The sequence below is a fragment of the Sapajus apella genome, unplaced genomic scaffold, assembly GCF_009761245.1.
Source record: "Sapajus apella isolate SASKATOON/1434 unplaced genomic scaffold, GSC_monkey_1.0 scaffold230, whole genome shotgun sequence".
Lineage (NCBI taxonomy): Eukaryota > Metazoa > Chordata > Mammalia > Primates > Cebidae > Sapajus > Sapajus apella.
In genome coordinates this window covers 593,583-612,099 of record NW_022437170.1, presented here as the reverse complement: position 1 = coordinate 612,099, position 18,517 = coordinate 593,583, and the positions used below count along the sequence as shown (strand labels likewise).

At 51.6% G+C, this 18,517-nt stretch overlaps 1 protein-coding gene across 2 annotated transcripts; it reads left to right on the top strand.

The window, feature by feature from the left end:
* Positions 1-960: 960 nt before the first annotated feature.
* ANHX (anomalous homeobox) lies at positions 961-16,187 on the top strand. 2 transcript variants are annotated; one of them, XM_032271376.1, is made up of 9 exons: positions 961-1,230; positions 3,717-3,844; positions 6,900-7,023; positions 7,725-7,941; positions 8,443-8,566; positions 9,063-9,355; positions 13,102-13,249; positions 15,160-15,244; positions 15,538-16,187. In XM_032271376.1, the coding sequence occupies exons 1-9, from the start codon at positions 982-984 to the stop codon at positions 15,622-15,624; spliced, it is 1,455 nt and encodes a 484-aa protein (XP_032127267.1). In that variant the 5' UTR covers positions 961-981; the 3' UTR covers positions 15,625-16,187. The 2 variants fall into 2 exon arrangements, with proteins under 2 accessions (XP_032127267.1, XP_032127268.1); XM_032271377.1 differs by lacking the exon at positions 9,063-9,355 and having other exon boundaries at positions 982-1,230; positions 13,121-13,249; positions 15,538-15,624.
* The last annotated feature ends 2,330 nt before the right edge of the window (positions 16,188-18,517 follow it).

Genomic DNA, 18,517 nt, shown 5'->3' with positions numbered 1-18,517 from the left:
CGCAGCCTAGCTGGTTCTCTGCGGCCCTGAAGAGTCACAGACCTTTTAAAAGGAAAGCGTTGGCGGCAGCACCTGCTACCGTATCTCCACTTCTGTTAATAAAAATGTATTCCGCAGGAGTAAGATGGATTGGGAAAGATGGTTTTTGTTGGAAAAGCAGTCACTGCCAGCTTCCTAAAGGTCCTTAGGTGAGGCCCCGTTAGGACGAGTACAGGTCCCTCCTATGTGGATGCAGTGCTTTGGGAGGCCGAGGCAGGCCGATCACCAGGTCAGGAGTTCGAAACCAGCCTGACCAACATGATGAAACCCCGTCTCTACTAAAACTACAAAAATTAGCTGGGCGTGGTGGCACACACCTGCAATCCCAGCTACTAAGAGAATCGCTTGAACCTGGGAGGTGGAAGTTGCAGTAAGCCGAGATCATGCCACTGCACTCCAGCCTGGGCGACAGAGCAAGCCTCCATCTCAAAAAAAAAAAGTGCATATATGTGGATTCAGATGGAAGGCCTTGGCATCCACTGGTGACCACTGCACATGAGGTCCCTACCCCAATGAGCCCAGAGAAGGAGTGAGATGAAATATAATCACAAAGTGTGTGCCAGGGTGGACGAAAGGAAAGGCAAGCAGAGCTGAGAGGAACAGTGTGGGCTGTGGACCGGTGGCCAGGTGGAAGGTTCAGAGAAGTGGAGGATCTATTGCAAGCAGTACCCGGCCCAGTGCTTGGTGCACAGCTGTGTTTGTTAAAGACTAAAAGTATTTGGGGGATTAGAAGGAAATTCTAGAGGCTGTCCGCCATGGTGCTGCGCTCTCAGGATGTGTGAGGTCTTATTCCGATCCGCAAGTTTCCATGGCACGAGAGTCGTGGCATCATCTGCTTCGCAGAGCAGGTTGAGTAATTGATTGACAGAAAGGGTGTGGTCAGTGTTGGCCATTCCTGTGACTGTTCTCTGTGTTGGCAGAGTGGCCACAACCCAGCACGGGATGCAGAGCTTCCTGACTCTGCTGAAGGAGCATGAGGACACCTGCCCACCCCCGGCAGAGCTGGTGACCCTTGCAGGCAGGCTGTGCCGGCACTTTCAGCATGACCTTGCCCAGGTGAAGCCTTTGGTTTCAGCCATTCTGGACAGCCAGCTCCGCCTGCACCTCCTGGACAATGCAGATGTAGCCCTGGTGTGCGCCCGAGTCCTGGATGAACAGGAGCAGCTGCATGCGGCTTGCCGGCTCCTGGAGGTAGGTCTGGGCTTTTGGGTGGGGTGCGGAGAGAGGTGGCAACTTCTCCAGGCAGCCTCCACCATCCCCAGCACTGCAGTAGTACCTGGGAGTTAGTAGGAACCCGCTGGCCAGAGGCCCACACCCCAGTGCCTTGGAAAAACCTGGGAGGCGTGTTTTATATACGCTTAGTCCACTGTCATCACTAAGCTCTATCAAGTTTGGTAATCCGAGTTAAAACTACTCATTCATCAAATCCCTGTTGAGTGGTGATCCTACAGGCGTGATGCCACCAAAGTGAGTGAATAAAGTGAGAGCCTGATTTTGGGGAGTCGACACCTCAGTCAGCAAGAGGTTCAGTACCCCCTCTCAGTCTCTGGCTGCAAGTCTGCAATGGAGACCTCTGAAAACCAAAAGTGTCTTGGTCACTCACCTGCTGGTACCTTCAAAGTCAACACATTAGGTCTTGAACGTGACCTGTGCTGATCTGAAGCAGTTTCTAGCATTTGTTGGTCCAACTAATGTGACCACTGTACATTCTGCTGCCTAAATAAGGGTATGCTTGGTGACAGGGTGCTGCCCAGGTGGTGCTGAATGGTGTGGATCATTTGCTAGATGCCTGTGTTACTTGCTGAAATCTGAAAAATTCTGAATTGCAGAAAACATATGGCCCAAAGGGTTTCCAAAAAGGAATTTGAAGGCCTATTTTTTCCTTTCTTTGGCCCTGTAATACAGTCTGTGCATAATTCATTGTGAGTTTACCTTCAAGATACTCAATTCCTTCCAACCCCCAACAAAGCTAGTGTGGTATCCTCCTGCCCCCTCCACCTGTGCACACAGCAGCTAGTAGTTTTTACAATGCAAATGGCATCATAGTGTGCCCTGAGCAGTGGCTCCCAGGGCCAGGGTCTGAGCCTCCTGCTGTCCTCCCACCTCTGGCTCCCCCCAGCCTCCTCTGCGGTGGCCGCGCCAGTCTCCTTGCCGTTCCAACTCCTGAGATACTTCTCTGTCCCAAGGCCTTTGCAGGTGTCATTCCCTCTGCTGGAGCTGGCACCAGGCTCTCTGTGTGGCTGGTACTTTCCTACACTTCTGGTTTCTACTTGAAATGTCAGACCACGGAGGTGATGCCTCCTTCACTCTCCAGTATTGCCCCCCATTACCCCTTCTTTGGCCCTTCCTCTGTAACTAGAAGGTTATATGTTTGTCAATGTGCCTTCCATCTGCCTCCCTCACTGCACTGACAGTCCACAGAGGCAGGGCCACCAGTCTTTCTCCCTGCAAGATTGGCTGACACACTGCACGACACCGAGAACCTGGCAGGGCTCGAGGGCTTTCAAATCTGTCAAAATTAATGAAGTAAACAAATGAGGGCATGCAGTTAGAGTTGTCACGACTGCCGTGAAGGCACTCACTGGCATCAATGATGAAAACCCCCTGGAGAGGAATTAGAAGCTCAGTCAGGGTGATCCACGTGTATGTCTGAGGAGCCATATTGCCCTTTGGGCCAAATGTTTTCTGCAATTCAGAAATTTTCAGATTTCAGCAAGTAACACAGGCATCCAGCACATGACATGCACCATTCAGCACCACCTGGGCTGAGACCTGGGAGACACAAAGGGACCACCACACCAAGAATGGGCAGCAACCCCAGCCTGTGCAGGGTGTTCCTGCCCAGCCCTGCCCCCATGTCATGCAGGCTCTCTGAGGCCACATGCTGGGAGGAGATGGGCACAGAGGTATTGGGTCTGAGGGGTCATTGCCCAGCAAGACTGGGCCTCTCTGATGCCTCAGAGAGAAAGCTGAATGATTCTCAGCACTTCCCTTGCCAGGATGGTCCAAGCAACACTGTAGTTGAAGGCTGGTGTGGGGCCACAGGGACCATTCCTGTGGCAGGTGATTGAAATTAAGAGAATGGTGGGAGCCACACAGAAATCACAGGAGAGACCAGCACCAGGCATCCTCCATTAAGCGGACAGGTGAACTGGACAGGGATCCCTTCATTCCCCTCACCTCAGAACGTGCTGAGGGGCCAGCACTGCTGCTGGGAGACAAAAGTCTTTCACATAAGATGTGAATCAGACTTCAGACCCTCAAATCACACCATGTGGTTATGACCCCGGCTCCACTTGTCATTTGTTGTTGGCCAAAAGAGAATCACTAAACTTTCCCTTGTCACATGTGCCTTACCATTGTTTTGAGGAGGGTTGAATGTTTAAAAGCAGCTCATTCAAGGCTGATGTGAATGCATCTGCCCAAGGTCTGTGAGGTGACCTGGCAGGCCTAGAGTCATACCGCTGAGCCTGCTGGGAATGGAGTGAGGGCCATCTGACTCAATGTCTGCATTGCGTGGCCACACTGGCACTTTGTAAAATCAGTGGGCTTGAACCCAGAACCCTGCTCATCACATCACTGCCTTCTCCATTGCTGAGTTTGTTTGGGATGGTAGACACAGGTCCCAACAGTGCTCCAGGGTGGGTGGCCAGGGCTCAGCATGCTCTTCTTGGCAGGGGTGCCAGGTGCCAGGAGGCAGCCAGGAGCTGGTGCAGCTCTGGAACGACATCCACTACCGTCTGGTCATGAGGAGGCTGGGCGTGGCGGCACTCACCCCTGTGCAGAAGTTCCGCTGCAGAAAGAGGTAACCCATGAGGATTTACTCGTGCGTATTTCATGGGGATCCCAAAGGCTTAGATGTACCATGCAAATCCCAGAGGGACTGAAGCAAAGTAGAAGTGAGGAGACATGGGTAGGGAATGTCTGCCGGAGCAGTAAGTCACAGCGTAGGCAGCGTAAGATGGCTTCAGTGTGTGTCACACTAGTGCTGGATGCTGATCACTGAGCTGTACTCTCCACCAGCTGTACTCTCCACCAGCCCTTTCACTTGGGTGATGGCTGGAAATGGATGGCTGACCGCAACGTGACTGAGGCTAAGGCCAGGAGGTTGGCATCCTCATCATCCCCGCCCCTAGCACCCACCCAGGGACTGGCCAGAAAGGGGGTCCTCGAACCAGGGACAGTGGACATGGAGGGAAGGTGGCCACGGAAGGGCCACAAGGCCTTTCAAAGAGGTAAGGGTGAGAATGTTGCCAGTGTTAGCATGAGTTACGTGTCAAGAGCTCAGAATAGTGCCGGGCACCTGATAGGCATTAAGTAAGTGGTAGTCTTAGTCATTACCACCATTATCAGCACTAAATAAATGTTACTGCTAGTAATTGTTGTTATCTCCATCATCACCACTGATGAGTGAGGAAGCTGAGGCACAGAAAGGTTAATCTGAGGCCCCATGTGAGAGTTGCAAAGCCGGGACTGTAGCCCAGACACGGAGGTATTGGAGCCTTTGTTCTTTTAAAAGAATTGAGACAAGGTCGCGCTCTGTTGCCCAGACTAGCATGCAGTGGCACAGTCATGACTCACTACAGCCTCAACATCCCAGCCTCAAGTGATCCTCCCACCTCAGCCCCCAAGTACCTGTGACCACCATGCCTGGCTAATTTTTAATTTTTTGTGAAGACAGGGTCTTGCTATATTTCCCAGGCTGGTCTCAAACTCCTGGGAGCCTTTACTCTTCATCTCAGGTGCTCTCCAGTGGTCAGAAAAGGGCTGTAGATCTTGCTGTGAACTCCTGACAGCCCAAGTCACAAAGGATTCCTGAGCCACAGGGCCTGGCCACTAAGAACACTGGTCGCTGGAGGAAGAAGACATGCATACCTTTTTGGCCCAGAGAATTTTCTTGCATGGTAGCCATCAAATAAAGTGATGGAGTGAGGCAAGTTGTCAGAAGCCCAGCAGTAAATCAGCTGTGGAGTCTTCAGGGGATGTGACTGTGTCCCTCCACAGACATGCTGACAGCCTGCCAGAGTGCAGTGGTGTCATCTTGTTGGCATGTTTGTTAAGTATCCCCTGCCTGTTGGGTTCTGGGAGGTGCTGAGGATGAAGACCAGGCCTTGCCTCCCTGGAACTGACATTGGGATGTGGACAGTGGCCAACAGACAAAGAAATAAAGTAGATCACATAATTCAGAGAGTGAGAAGTGCTGTGAAGAGAATATATTCAGAAGAGGCTGCTTTAGGTGGGGTGGTCAGTGCAGGCTGGGCCAAGTCTTGGAGGAGAGTCTTCAGTGTGATGATGGTGCCAGCCATGTGAGCAGAAGTTTCCAGGAAGGGGCAATACATTCAAAGACTTGGGGTCAGAGGAGCCTGATATTCAAAGGCATATAGTAAATATGTTGGAATATATGTGTCAACAGCCTTTGAAAAATGTAAATCACGCCAGGCGTGGTGGCTCACGTCTGTAATCCCAGCACTTTGGGAGGCCGAGGCAGGTGAATCACGAGGTCAGGAGTTCGAGACCAGCCTGACAAACATTGTGAAACCCCGTCTCTACTAAAAATACAAAAATTAGCCAGGTGTGGTGGTGCATACCTGTAATCCCAGTTACTCGGGAGGCTGAGGAAGGAGAATCGCTTGAACCCAGGAGGTGAGGGTTGCAGTGAGCCGTGATTGTACCATTGCACTCCACCCTGGGTGACAGAGCAAGACTCCATCTAAAAAAAAAAAAAAAAAAAAAAAGAAAGAAAAAAGTAAAACCAATTCTTAGACTGTAGCCAGAGAAGCAGGTTGTGGAATGGGATTCACCAACCCTGCCTTAGAGGCTGACGAGCAGCAGGAGGACACTGGGCCTGCAGCCATGGTAGCGGCTGGATTGGGTTATGACTCCATGGGCTGATGGTCCCCGGGGGGTGTCATCTGAGTCACAGCAGATGCAGATACAAGGGTCAGGAGTAGATGCTGGGGTTTCTAGGAGGTTCTAGTCATGGCCCAGGGCTGGGACAGTGGGTGGGGGAAGGAAACAGGATTGTGTCAAGGTACATTTTGGAGGTGGAGCTAGGGGGTTTACTGATGGGCTGGACACATTGCAGGAAGTAGAGAGAGGACTAAAGCAGACTCCAGGGCTCTTGGCCTGTGTGAGAACCACCAGGAGCATGAGGGTTCCTTCACTGAGGTGCACAGGGGCTGGGGGAGCGTTTGGAGAGGGAGGATGGAGTTCTTTTGGAATTCATGATGTGTGAGATGCATTTCAGACGTCCAAGTAGGCATTGGGATGACATGCCTTTTACAGACAAGTAATACTGTTGCATATATCACCTTTTTCCTGTGAAATGTTCAAATCTGCTCAGCACTGGAGAGGAGCATGACCAGCGGGAACACCGCTGGTGTCCAGCTCCAGCACTGGCCAGCCACACCTCCCTTTGTCATCTCTCTGAGTGACACCGAAACCCTGGGAAGGCACAGAGAAAGGAGGGGTCCTCTGTGTTCAACGAACAGACCTCTGGGACTTTGTTATCCAGAGGGGTTGAGGAAGATTCAGCTGAGACGTGGCCAGTGAGAGGAAGAGGAAATCCAGTGAATTCAGAAGCCAGTGAAGCCGAGGAGGTGCCAGTTAAGAGGAGAGTTAAGAAATTAACTGGATTTTGTGAGCTGGGAAGCAGTGCTTTTGGTGGCAAGGTGCCAGGGTCCAGGAGTGTCACAGAGACAAGGAGACAGTGGCTTCCCCCAGGAGGAGGCGCAGGGAAGGAAGTGTGACCTTCTGCAGAAGGCTAGGCCTGGAGAAGGGAACAGACTTGGAGGGTCCTGTCTGTTACTGCCTCCTCCCTGTCCTCACCCAGGAACCCCCGCCCCCCTCCCTCTGCCCAGGAACCCCCCGCCCCCCTCCCTCTGCCCAGAGGGGCTGAAGACCCGGAACTTCCCCAGAGAGGTTCGAGAGAAGCTGCAGAATTTCGCTGTGGGGGTGAGCACGAACCCCAGCAAGGCTGAGAGGGTAAGAATGGAAGACACCCAGGACCCAGGGGTTCCCCCTGGTGCCTCCCCCCAGCAAGGGGATATCCCTACCCCAGGCTCCTCAGTGGCCCTGTCCCCCAGGGTGCTGGTCCTATCCTCTGGACGTCTGTGTCCAGAGTTCTTAGTAAGATGGGGGACGAGCAGGTACCCTATTGATTGGCAGCCCCTGCAGACTGTCCTGTCTGCTACGTGAAGGGTTTCATTTTCTCACATGGGGTCGTAACATCCATGTGTGTGACCCCACAGCTGCATGCTCAGCACTCACTGTGTGCCAGGCACCGAGACAGTGGGTTGAGGCATCCGCCGACCAACATGCTCCCACTGTACAGTGGGCTTGTGCCAGGCACAGGTGGTGTGGTTCTGCAGGCCTTGCACCTCTGGGGCTCAGGTGACCCTGGGCATGCTGTCTGGGTGGACCTAGCAAGGACCCCACTCGGGGATATGCACATGTGGCTGTGCAAACAACTTGGCCTGAACCTCACTGCCCAGGGCATGGCGATCAGCCCAGGGAGGTGAGGTCTGCATGTTCTGGTCATGCTCACTGCTCTCTGCTGTCCTTGGAGAGGCTAGGCTGGGCTGTCACCCTCTTTCTTGGTGGAAATGATCTGTCAGAGCCACTTCTACATACCCCTGTCCTCAGGGAATGGAAGCAGGGCTAGAAGTATTATTGTTTGGGGGCAGGAGAACTTGGCTTTGGAGACGAGCTTGACCCCTGAGCAGGTGTACAACTGGTTTGCCAATTACCGGCGCCGCCAAAGAGCCCTTCCCAAGCACTTGGAGCCGGCTGGGCAGGCCACAGCTGAAGACCCTGGTACAAGGGAGTGGGGTCCCGACCTCCTGCAGCCCTCAGGCAAGCCCCATGTTGGCTCTGGGTTTGTGGACAGGCCTCAGTGGTCAGGTGAGTGGCCCGAGGGCCCCAGTTTCTTTGTGGTTGGGGAGCTGATTTCTGACAAGGGCCAGGCCTGGGTAGTCATGCTGGTTACAGGGGTAGCCCTCCCCCAGTCAGTAGGTTCCAGGTGTCACTCTGTGGGAGCAAGATCACAGAGTCTGAGGGTCTGAGGCTCAAGACTGGTACAGGCCGAGCTGTGGCTGCCCCTCTGCATTTCAAGGTCACTGTGTAGCAGGGCCAGGAGCTGGGCTGGAGAGTAGGGGCGTCGTGTGGCCACAGAAGGAGTTGGTGACTCAGTTTGAGAAGTGAACCAAGCACCAGGATTTGGGGTGTCCTGAGTTAGCAATTATGGATTATTGATTCACACCAGAGACAGGCCAGGAAGCAAAAATACTGGGATGGCCCCATGGCAACAGCCTTTTCCAATCAGCAGGGCTGCTCGTACCTGCTGAGAAGTAGGCTTGGACCTGGAGCCTCACTAAGCCTCCCCTTCCATCTCATCACTTTCAGAGGAACGTGAGGAAAAGGAACTTCCACAGTATTTTCCAGAGACCACCCAAGGACCATGGGAACCACTGGCCCTAGCCCCAGACTTGCCTGCAGATGAGACAGTCTCAAGGCCACTGGCTTCCAGGTACTGTCATCACCACGGCCATGGAATCACCTCATCTATTCAGTTCCCTTTCCTCCTTGGGTGGAGACTAGGACATGGAGTGGGCACAGGGATGACAGGACCCCCACACTGGGATCAGTTAGGCCCCAGGGAGAGGAAAGCCACCAGCAGGAGCCCGCTTCAGGGATGAGGGTGGGGGACAGTTTCTTCTGACCCCACATGTGCTCCTGCAGCCTGACTCATAACCTGAGTTCTTGTCTGTCTTGGAGAATGGGGGACAGACTTAGAAGGAAACACCTGCAGGCCTGCCACCTAAAGACACACCCAGCTGTCCCCGTGGTTTGTTTCTAGTACTTTGTCTGTTTTACTTTTCACTGAGTTAATACTAGCCAGTGTATCTTGAGTTCCTACGCACACCAGCACTGTTTGTGCCCTGTCCGTGCACCCGATGCTCCCTGCTACCCTGGCCCGAGGGAGCCACTGCCCACCAAGAAACAGTGTTCTCCATGTCCCCCAGGTCTCTGCCAGGTGGCGAGATGTACCAGGAGGGGCCTGGCCATGATCCTGCTACCCTCCCCCTCTTCTGCCCTGGCCCTGGCCTCTGCCCTCTGGCTGCTGGCAGTGGCATACTGGACCCAACTGTGGCTGCCCCTGAATCTTGGCTGATGTCTCTTGCACTGGCATCCTCCAAGGAAGTTTCCTTCCAGACTGGGCAGCTTGTCCACAGTCATGGGCTGGACTTCATGATGGACCCTGCAGACACCACGGTGGCCGTGTCCGTTGCCACCCTTGGAGATCCCAGCCATACAGGTGGGTTCACTTTAGACAGACCGTGAGTTTCAGCACCAGACGTTGTGACTACTCAGGTCCTGCTTGAAGGAATAGAAGTGTGGGTAAAGCCACACTGCTTGAACCCATGATGTTTTATTAGTCCTGGAGTCAATGTAGCCAGAACAAAGACTCTTCCCACAAACATCCCAGATTATTTCTCATCCATTTTTGTGTGTGTGTGTATGTGTGTGTGTGTGTGTGCGCGCACGTGCGCGCATGTCACTGAAGAGGAAAGAGTTAAGTTGAAAGGAAAGAGCTGCCACCCTGCGCTCTCCACTGCAGTCCACCTGATTTATCTGTTAACGCCTGGTGCAGCAGAGGAGGCTGAGCTCCTTGGACTCCCCAGCTGTCCACCCCCCTTAGCCCATAGCAGAGATGTCATGATTTTAGTTTCTTTCTAGGTTATGATTGAAGCTGTAAAATCATTTAAAGAATGTATTTAGATGTATGTTTTGTGAATATTTTGTCCATCCATTACACCAGAATCATGAGACTTCTCAGTTTGTATGGAGAAAATTGGCACTATGAATTCACCTGTATTTCTTTCCTTTTTTTTTTTTTTTGAGACGGAGTCTTGCTCTGTCACCCAGGCTGCTAGAGTGCAGTGGCAGGATCTCGGGGCTCAATGCAACCTCTGCCTCCTGGGTTCAAGTGATTGTCCTGCCTCAGCCTCCCAAGTAGCTGGGACTACTGGTGCCTGCCACCATGCCCAGCTTTTTTGTGTTTTTAATAGAAATGGGGTTTCACTATGTTGGCCAGCCTGGTCTTGAACTCCTGACCTCACATGATCCGCTCGCCTCAGCCTCCCAGAGTGCTGAGATTACAGGTGTAAGCCACCATGCCCAGCCAAATTAACCTATATTTAACATTCTCTGGGTATATACATCTTTTCTCTTCAGCTTTTTTCCTTCTTGGAGCTTCTCCGTGCCTTTCCTTTTTCTTTTTGCATTGTCTGCTTTTATCACATCCTTAACATCTTCCAGCATTTGAAGCATCTCATCTGAAAACTCACTGCTGGGGGCCCTCCTCTTTCCCTTTCCCATCCAAGTGATGCTCCCTAGGCCTGGAGTGAAGCTGTTACCCCAGTGCTCCCATGCTGCTTCTCTGGGTTTACTCCAGGGTGTCCTGAAATTGAAGTCTGGTTCTTTCTTTATTTGACTCCTTTGTTTTGTTAGCCAACATCTTCAGTTAACTTTGCAAGAAAGGGTGCCTGCAAGATAAATTATCTGTGTCCTTGTTTATTCTTTGATCTGTCTTCACATTCGGTTAACAATTTTGCAAGGACAGAATTCTGAGTTGAAAATACTTTTTCACCCTCATAAATTTGAAGACATTTTATCTTTTTTTTTTTTTTGTAGCATTCAGTGTTGTCAGGTGTCCCAGTGTGTGTATTCTCTTTAAGATAACAACTTTTTCTTTCTTGGAGCTTTTAGATTCTTTTTTCCTTTCCTTTTTTTTTTTTTTTTTTGGTCTTGATGTTCTGAAATTTCACAATGAGAGCCAAGGTGTGGGTCTTTTGGCTTCATCTTGCTGTTAAGACTTTCATCTTAAAGAATAAGGTCTCCTGTAAGCTCTGTGCATTTTTTTTTATCCTTTGATAGTATCTTTGGTGAGTTCCTGCTTCCGTGTTTTCAGCCCTCTCTTTAGAACACAAGTGTTATTTGGATGTTGGAACTCTGGGACCAGTCACCCAGAGAACTTACCTTTTATCTTGCATTTTTTAAAATTGTATGTGAGTTTTTAGTATTTCTTAAATTCTGTCTTGTTTTTTGTTTGTTTGTTTGTTTTAAGAGTTGTGTATCTTTTTTTTTTTTTTTTTTTTGAGACTGAGTTTTGATCTTGTTGCCCAGGCTGGAGTGCAATGTCATGATCTTGGCTTGCTGAAACTTCTGAAACAGGTTCAAGCAGTTCTCCAGCCTCAGCTTCCCAAGTAGCTAGGATTACTGGTGTGTGCCACCGCACTGGCTAATTTTGCATTTTTAGTAGAGACGGGGTTTCACCATGTTGGTCAGGCTGCTCTCGAACTCCTGATCTCAAGCCAGCCTCCCAAAGTGCTGGGATTACAGGCATGCACCACCACGCCAGCTACTTTTGTATTTTTGGTAGAGACGGGGTTTCACCATGTTGGTCAGGCTGGTCTCGAACTCCTGATCTCAAGTCGGCCTCCCAAACTGCTGGGGTTACAGGCATGAGCCACCACACTTGGCCAACAGTTATATATCTTAAGAGAATTTCAATCCTTCTTTACTGATCTTAGAACTCTTCTTCCTTCATAGATTATGTTACTTTCTATGAATGTAATATCTTATACTTCCCTAAGGTTCCTAATAAGAATTTTTTTTAATATGCTTCATTGTCTGAAGGCAGGATTGTTGGGACCGTGGATTCTGGCCCTTCCTTGATGCAGGGGCAGAAAGAGGAAGGGATCTTAGGGCTCACGTCTCTGGAGGGGACTTGTCAGTTTGATCACACTGGCCTTTCTTGTCTTGCTGTCCTTTTAATTTAACTGTTGGAGACTCACATTTGCCTATCTGTAATTACTAATGAGGCTGGAGTGGGGATGGTCATTGGATGTCTTCACACTGGGACAAGAGGAGCTTGTTTTTAAACCTGGGGCCTGCACAAGTGAGGGGTGACATTCCCTGGGAATCAACAAACTTCTTTGTTCTGTCTGCTGAAATCCCTGCCTTTGGCCTCCCTGCTACTGCCTGGGCACCTGGATGATTTCCCTCTTGAGCTCCTTGGGAATCCCAGCCCCTGCCCCACACCCCAGCTCCCTGCCAGACACCCCGTCACCATGAGTTGTACTTGCATCCTGACGGCACAACTGTGGACATTGTGCTCATGGCTTTCCCTTTCTCTTGGAGAGATAATATGTAGTCCATTGTTCTAGTATGATGGATAGAACCAGAATGTCCAAACTAGTGCTTGAACATTATTTTCTCTATCCAGAGTGTCTAAAGTCTGCATGAAAGAGAAAGTAGCAGAAAGCAGGCACATAGGAAGGTCCCTTTGACCTAAGAAGGCCCTGGGCAGCTAGGAACCAAGTTAGGTAGTGACTCTGGTGTACAGGAAGGAGGACAACACGAGCCTCACCCCCAGGCCTGTTCTGTATCTTGAGAGCAGGGCCGTCTTAATACTTGTTTTATAGCCTAATAGACTCAGGGCAGGAAAAAACCTGCCTTCTCAGGCCACAGCTTTCCTAAATGTCCACCCAGAATTGACGAAATCCACAGTAGCTTGTCTACTTTCCACAAAGTCAAAGGAAAGGAAAGGTAGTGACAGCTTATACCTCAGTGACATCTTGGTAACCTTAGTAAGATGTAAAAGTGGAAATCATCAAGAGCTGATGGCTGAGCACTCTGTGAACCAGCCACAAGAGGAGACTGAGGGCTCCTGGCACGTCCTTCTGCTCCAGCAGGAGGGAGCAAGCTGCAGACTCTGATTCTGGCACCGAGGGCACGTGAGGTCTGCGATTAGGGCAGCATTTAAGTCAGCAGAATGCGACCATGTCTGGGTCTCTGGAAGCCTGTAAAGGCTGTCGAGGTTAATGGTGGTGACAGTTGCTTCCTTGGAAAGGGAGACTAAGGCCCAGGGACGTGAGTCTGGTTCATGTATTCTGAGCTGGGCTGCATCCACCTCCCTACTTTAAGGTCTTGGTTGTGTCACACGTGGGCTGTGCTCCTTCATCCTGCCAGGGTGCCATGGAATCTCATCACATGCAGGGTTTGCTGGCCCACCCAATGGCCATCCCCAGAGCGTGCAGCTGGAGGAGGGTCCAGGCACAAGCAGTGGACAGGCAGAGCTACAGGTGGGCAGATTCCTGGTGACACAGCCCCCACTGCAAGCTCCTGAATTCATCCTCACCCAGAGGTAAGCCCTGAAGAGCCACAGGCCTGGACGATACTTCCTATAGGCCACAAGGTAGGGTGATGCCCAGTTTGCAGACTTGCCATCTCAGACTGTGCAGATAGAGCCCTTTCCTTTGGATTGCTGAAAACTGTAACAGTCCCCCATAGCCTACATCTACAAAGAGAAGGGTAGTTTTGTCTCAAAAGAGCACCTCAAAACATCAGAGTAGATGTGGGCATCCCATTTATTGGACATTATCAGGGCTCACCCTCCCCCAAAATCACCCTGGGCCCCGGCAGCCTCTTTCTGGTGTTTTCTTTTCCCTGGACAAACACTGTCAGTTTCTGACAGAATCAACATCTTGTTTTTATATTCTGAACTGTAGTTTTAAAGGGATTTTTGGGGGGTCTTGAACGGCCCCGTGAGCACTTGCTGTTGATAGTGTTTGTACTGTAGACTTCAGAAACAGAGAGAAGATGACCAGGGTCTTCGAGGCCAGCATAGCAGGTGGAATCCTGCAGAGACAGGAGGGAGGAAGGAGTGTCACAGGGTGATCTGCAGTCCTCTGGTGGGGAGGCAGTCACCCCCACCACTCCTGTTCTAGCAGACACGCCATCCTGTCTACACTAGGGCCAGCAGGAGCAGAGTAGGTCCCCAGGGTGTGAGGTCTCCTTCCTCATCAGGAAGCTGAAACCAGGTTGACTCAAGGCTCATGCTAGCGAGGGCAGGATTATAGGGGACGTAGGAGAAAAGGGGAAGCAGCCCCCAAATCACATGGTCTGCTTGCTGAAACAGCCAGATTGTGAGAAAATGTACACCACATAGATAGACTCACTTTTCCATTCGTGGTTGGGAGCTGAGACCAGGCAGAGGCTGCTACAGCCACGGTGTCCCCTATGTCTCACCTGACCTCACCACATGGCCATCTCGACCCTTCCTCTTGCTCCGCCAGCTCCCACGCCTCTCTGCTCCAATCTGAAGGCCATTTTCAACCTGAGAACATCAGTTCCTTGGTGAAAAGTGGCTTCATTGAGGTGTTATTGACTGTACTTATGTAGATGGAGCACCTGAATTTTCTCAGTGTGACTTTCACATCCACACAAGGCTACCACTATGATGAAGATCTTCAATGTACCCCCCTCCTGCCCTTCTGTGCCTCCCCCTGGCCACCCGGGACCATGGATCTGCTTCTGTAACTAAGGAATAGCTGCATTTTATAGAATTTCACATAAATACGGTACACATTTGGGTCTTTGTTTTGCTCTCGTCTGGCTTCCTTTGCTCTGCATGAGTACTTTGAGAGTCACCGTGTTGTGGATGCATGAACAGTTCATTCCTCTCTGGAGCCACATGCCATGGCGTGGCTGTGCCACAACTTCTTCACCCTTGCCTTGTGGATGGGAATTTGGGGGCATCACAGATAAGGCTGCCATGAACATCCTGTGTGTGTATAGTGTGCACACTTGCCTTCATTTCTTTCTCCTGGTTCATGCCTAGGAGTGCCGTGGCCATGTCACGTGTTACATTTGAGCTGGCCTTGCTGAGGAACTACCAGCCCTTGTCCTGAGTGACTGTGCCGTGCACCCCTGCTCTCCCTGCTGCTCCCCGCAGTCTTGTTTCCACACCCCAGGCCTGTTCCTCCTTTGAGATCTCTGCTTCCTCCACATTTCTGCTCACTGGCTCCTCCATGGGCCTGCCCTGAGCCTTCTGTGCAGTTGCGCTTATCACCCACCAGCTGACCCTGCTTTCAGTGTAATACATTCATTTCCTCCTAACACCCTACATACATGACAGCCCTGCAGAAAAAGAGTCTGTTCTGATGAGTGTCAGGTATTAGAATGGCTCCTGATGAGGAAGAAAGCACAGCTGGGTGGATTTGGTTACCCAATGTCCCCTTGAGACAGCCTATCCTTACACTGTCTCTTTTCCAGCCCTCCAGAGCTGGCCCCAGCCCCATCCACCTTCCCCAGCCCTGTGTCTGCCATGGAGCTGAGCCAGGCCCTGCCCTCCAGCCAGGTGAGGCTTCCCTGTGAACACTGAATGATTCCCTCTTTACTCCTGGATCTGTAGCTCATAGTGCTGAGGAGAACTCAGCTAATGCCACACCAGGCAAAGAACAGGGGCAAGGATGATTTGTGGCTGGACATTACTGGACCTGGAGCTGGGGTGAGGGGTGCTGTGGGGCAGTCTTCTCTCCTGAGTCCAGACTGGAGGGGGGTCTTCCAAAGGTCAGGAGGTGCCCAGGAAAGAGGGCAGGTCTCTAGCCTGGCGTAGACAGCATCTGTGTTTAACCCTGTGTTGTCTTCCAGGTGCAGTGTTCCGACACCCAGGCCTCTGGCGATGCCTTCTGGGGAGCCAGGATGCTCCTTGAGTTTTCAGGGAGCAGCCTGGGCTGAGCTGTCCTCAGGAGCCAGGCAGCACCCCAGGAGGAGTGGGTGTGGATGGTATGGTTGTTCAACACAAGGAGTTACAGAGCTTTATCCCAAATACAAAATGGAGGCCCCCAGAGTTCCACTTGGGTCTCTGCTGAAAAGCATTGAGAGATTCTTTCCCACTGTCATGTTTGAATAGTTTGGTTGGCAATTCCCTGTAATAGAGAAGGCATTTGAGAAATGTTCATGAGATCAGAAGTCAAAGGTGGTTCCGTCCCACTCCGGCAGAACTGGATCAGAGTCAGGCTCCTGTGCACTTGTATGCAGGGAAGGCCATTCTAGAGGGGAGTGTTCTGCTGCTGGCTGCCTTGCCATCTGCCCATACACAAGGCCCGACTTTTCCACCAAGTTTACTGAGTGTTCTGAGATTTCTGTGTGTAGGGGCTTCTGCCTTGAGTACTGGGAGGCAAATGTGTCAGGATAGCCCACACAGGGCACAGTAGGGTGGATTTTCCCTTCAGGTTGTAATTCACTGTGTCTATGACACAAATGTTGTAGTCAATTAAAGTTTAATGTTTTGAAATCCCCCTTTTTATTCACTTAGCCATGTTTTCTGGGCATCTGTCTATGTCAAAGTACAGAGATGAACATCAGCCTTTCCACCCAGGGCCAGTGTTTCATGATGTGAGTGTACATGAATCATGCAGCGTGCCCGACAGATGAACATCTGGATGGTTTCTAGTGTGTCTGTTTCAGATGCAGCATTAGGATGGGCATCCCTGTCCTCTGCCCTTTGCCCTTCACCTGGTTATTAGGATAAATTCCTGGAAACTCAATTCCTGGGTCAGTTGTGGTAGCTCTCTGTGTGGCCTTGATTTTGGAATGTCTGTGACTGACCTTGAGCTCACCTGACTATGTGCCCATCTCAGGGGAGAGCCACACGTGGTCTGGGCCGAGGTCAATAGCCCTTAACCCAGAGAAGTCAGACTCTGGCCCTACTCTCGGGAGCTCCCAAGCTGCTCCGTGGAGACAGAGGCACAAATACTGACTTTCTTGTGGGGTCATGGATGGAATAGGAGGAGCCATGGCTGGGAGACCTGACAGTGGGGGTAGGGGGAGCAGGGGAATCTTGACAGGGGTTGGAGAAGGGCACTGTGATACGAAGGGAATGGGGTGGCACAGCAAAGAGAACAGGAGCGTTGGGGTCTGGAGGCCATCGCACTGCTCACCTGTGGCACCACGCACTTGGCAGTCCCCAGGCCTATAGGGGAAGCAGGGGGGTGCTGGGACCAGCCTCCCAGGGATCCTGCACTCAGAGGATGTGCTGCCAGCACAGTGGTATGAAGTGGAGAGCACAGCCGCTTGCCTACCTGTAGCAGGAGAACCACCTCCATGTCCACCAGAGGCTGACTCCCCAGACTCAGAGAGCAGAAGCAGCAGCAGTGACTACCATGCCTTGGGCTGCTATGGGAGGAGGCACCACCCCTTGACCCTCCCAGGAAATATGCAGCACCTAGGCCCATCTCAGCACCTGTGAGGAGGGGCTGCTGCTCACAGGCCGTTCCTTCCCCTGCCTCCTTGCTGGCTTTATCCCTCGTCTAACAGTGGGATGCTGTGCTGCCCTCATCCCATTGTAGGACCAGCCTGGGTCCAGTGGACACAGGTAAGGCACCATGACCAGCTGGTGTGGGGTGACCCCTTTCTCTGCCTTCCTGTGGCACCGTCTAGAGAATGAAGGGACATACGACTGTTCCAATGGATCGATGATGGCTGGGAGGAGGGGCCGAGAGAGGTGTGAGGGGTGGGGTTTGGCCAGCCCTGGGCTTTCTGGACTCCAGGGACAGCAAGGTGGAGGCTCAGGACAGCTCCAGGAGACTGACAGCTGAGACCAGGACTCCCTGACAGAGTGGAAATGACCACCCAATAGCAATGGTGGTCCATGAAGGGTCTTAGTTCCCTGACTCACCCTCGGATGGGCTTGGGGAGGCAGCTGTGGTCTGAAGAGAGTAGTGGATGGAGCAGAATATGCGTGTGTTCCTTTTTTAGGGCTGCTGTAACAAAGTACCACAAACTGAGAGGCTTAGAGCAATGGAGATGTGTTGTCTCTGAGTTGGGAAATCTAGGAAACTGAATCATGCTGTCTCTGAAGAGGGGGAAGAGCTCTCCAGGCCTCTCTCTAGCTCTGCTTGTTTCTTGGCTTGTGACATCAAAGCTTCAGTCTTCACAACCGTCCTCCTTGTGTGCGTTTTTGTGTCCAAATTTCCCCTTTTTATAAGGACACAGTCATAGTGGACTAAGGGTGGCTGTAATTACTTCTCACATTTATCATCTGCAAAGACCCTATTTCCGTAGAAGATCATATTCACAGCTACTAGGGGTCAGCACTGGAACATAGGAATTTAGGGGACATAATTCAACCCCAGCAGTGTCTCTGTCTCTGCTGGTGATCTCCATATCCCTGCTGGTGCCACATAACCATGGCCCCTCCCAGGGTGCCCCATCCTTGTACCTGGTGCTCCAGGCAGTTCACAGGAGGGCCTAACTGCTAGGTTTGGGGCTGGCATTGGGATCCCCTGCCCAGTAAGGGTTAGATCAAGACTCTTCTGGGGATGGGGTGCTTAAGTTTTGAAGGCAGGAAAATCCAGAGGTTGGTTCCTCTGGATGCTGAGCTAGAGCAGGGGACCTCTCCTGGGTGCTCAAATGCCTCCTGTGGCCGGGGCAGAAAGTACTTGCAGTCCTAGGCCCCTAAAGGCAAAAGCCCCTTCTGACTCAGATAGCATCCCTCCTGCTCTGCTTGCCTGCAAAGCCCCCAAGGTTTTGTGGGGAGTCTCTGTGGAGCTGAATCATCAGGGTTGAGGCAGGCCCTATAATTGATCTTTAGCATACAGAGTGGGAGGGGTATGGATGGAAGCGAGGT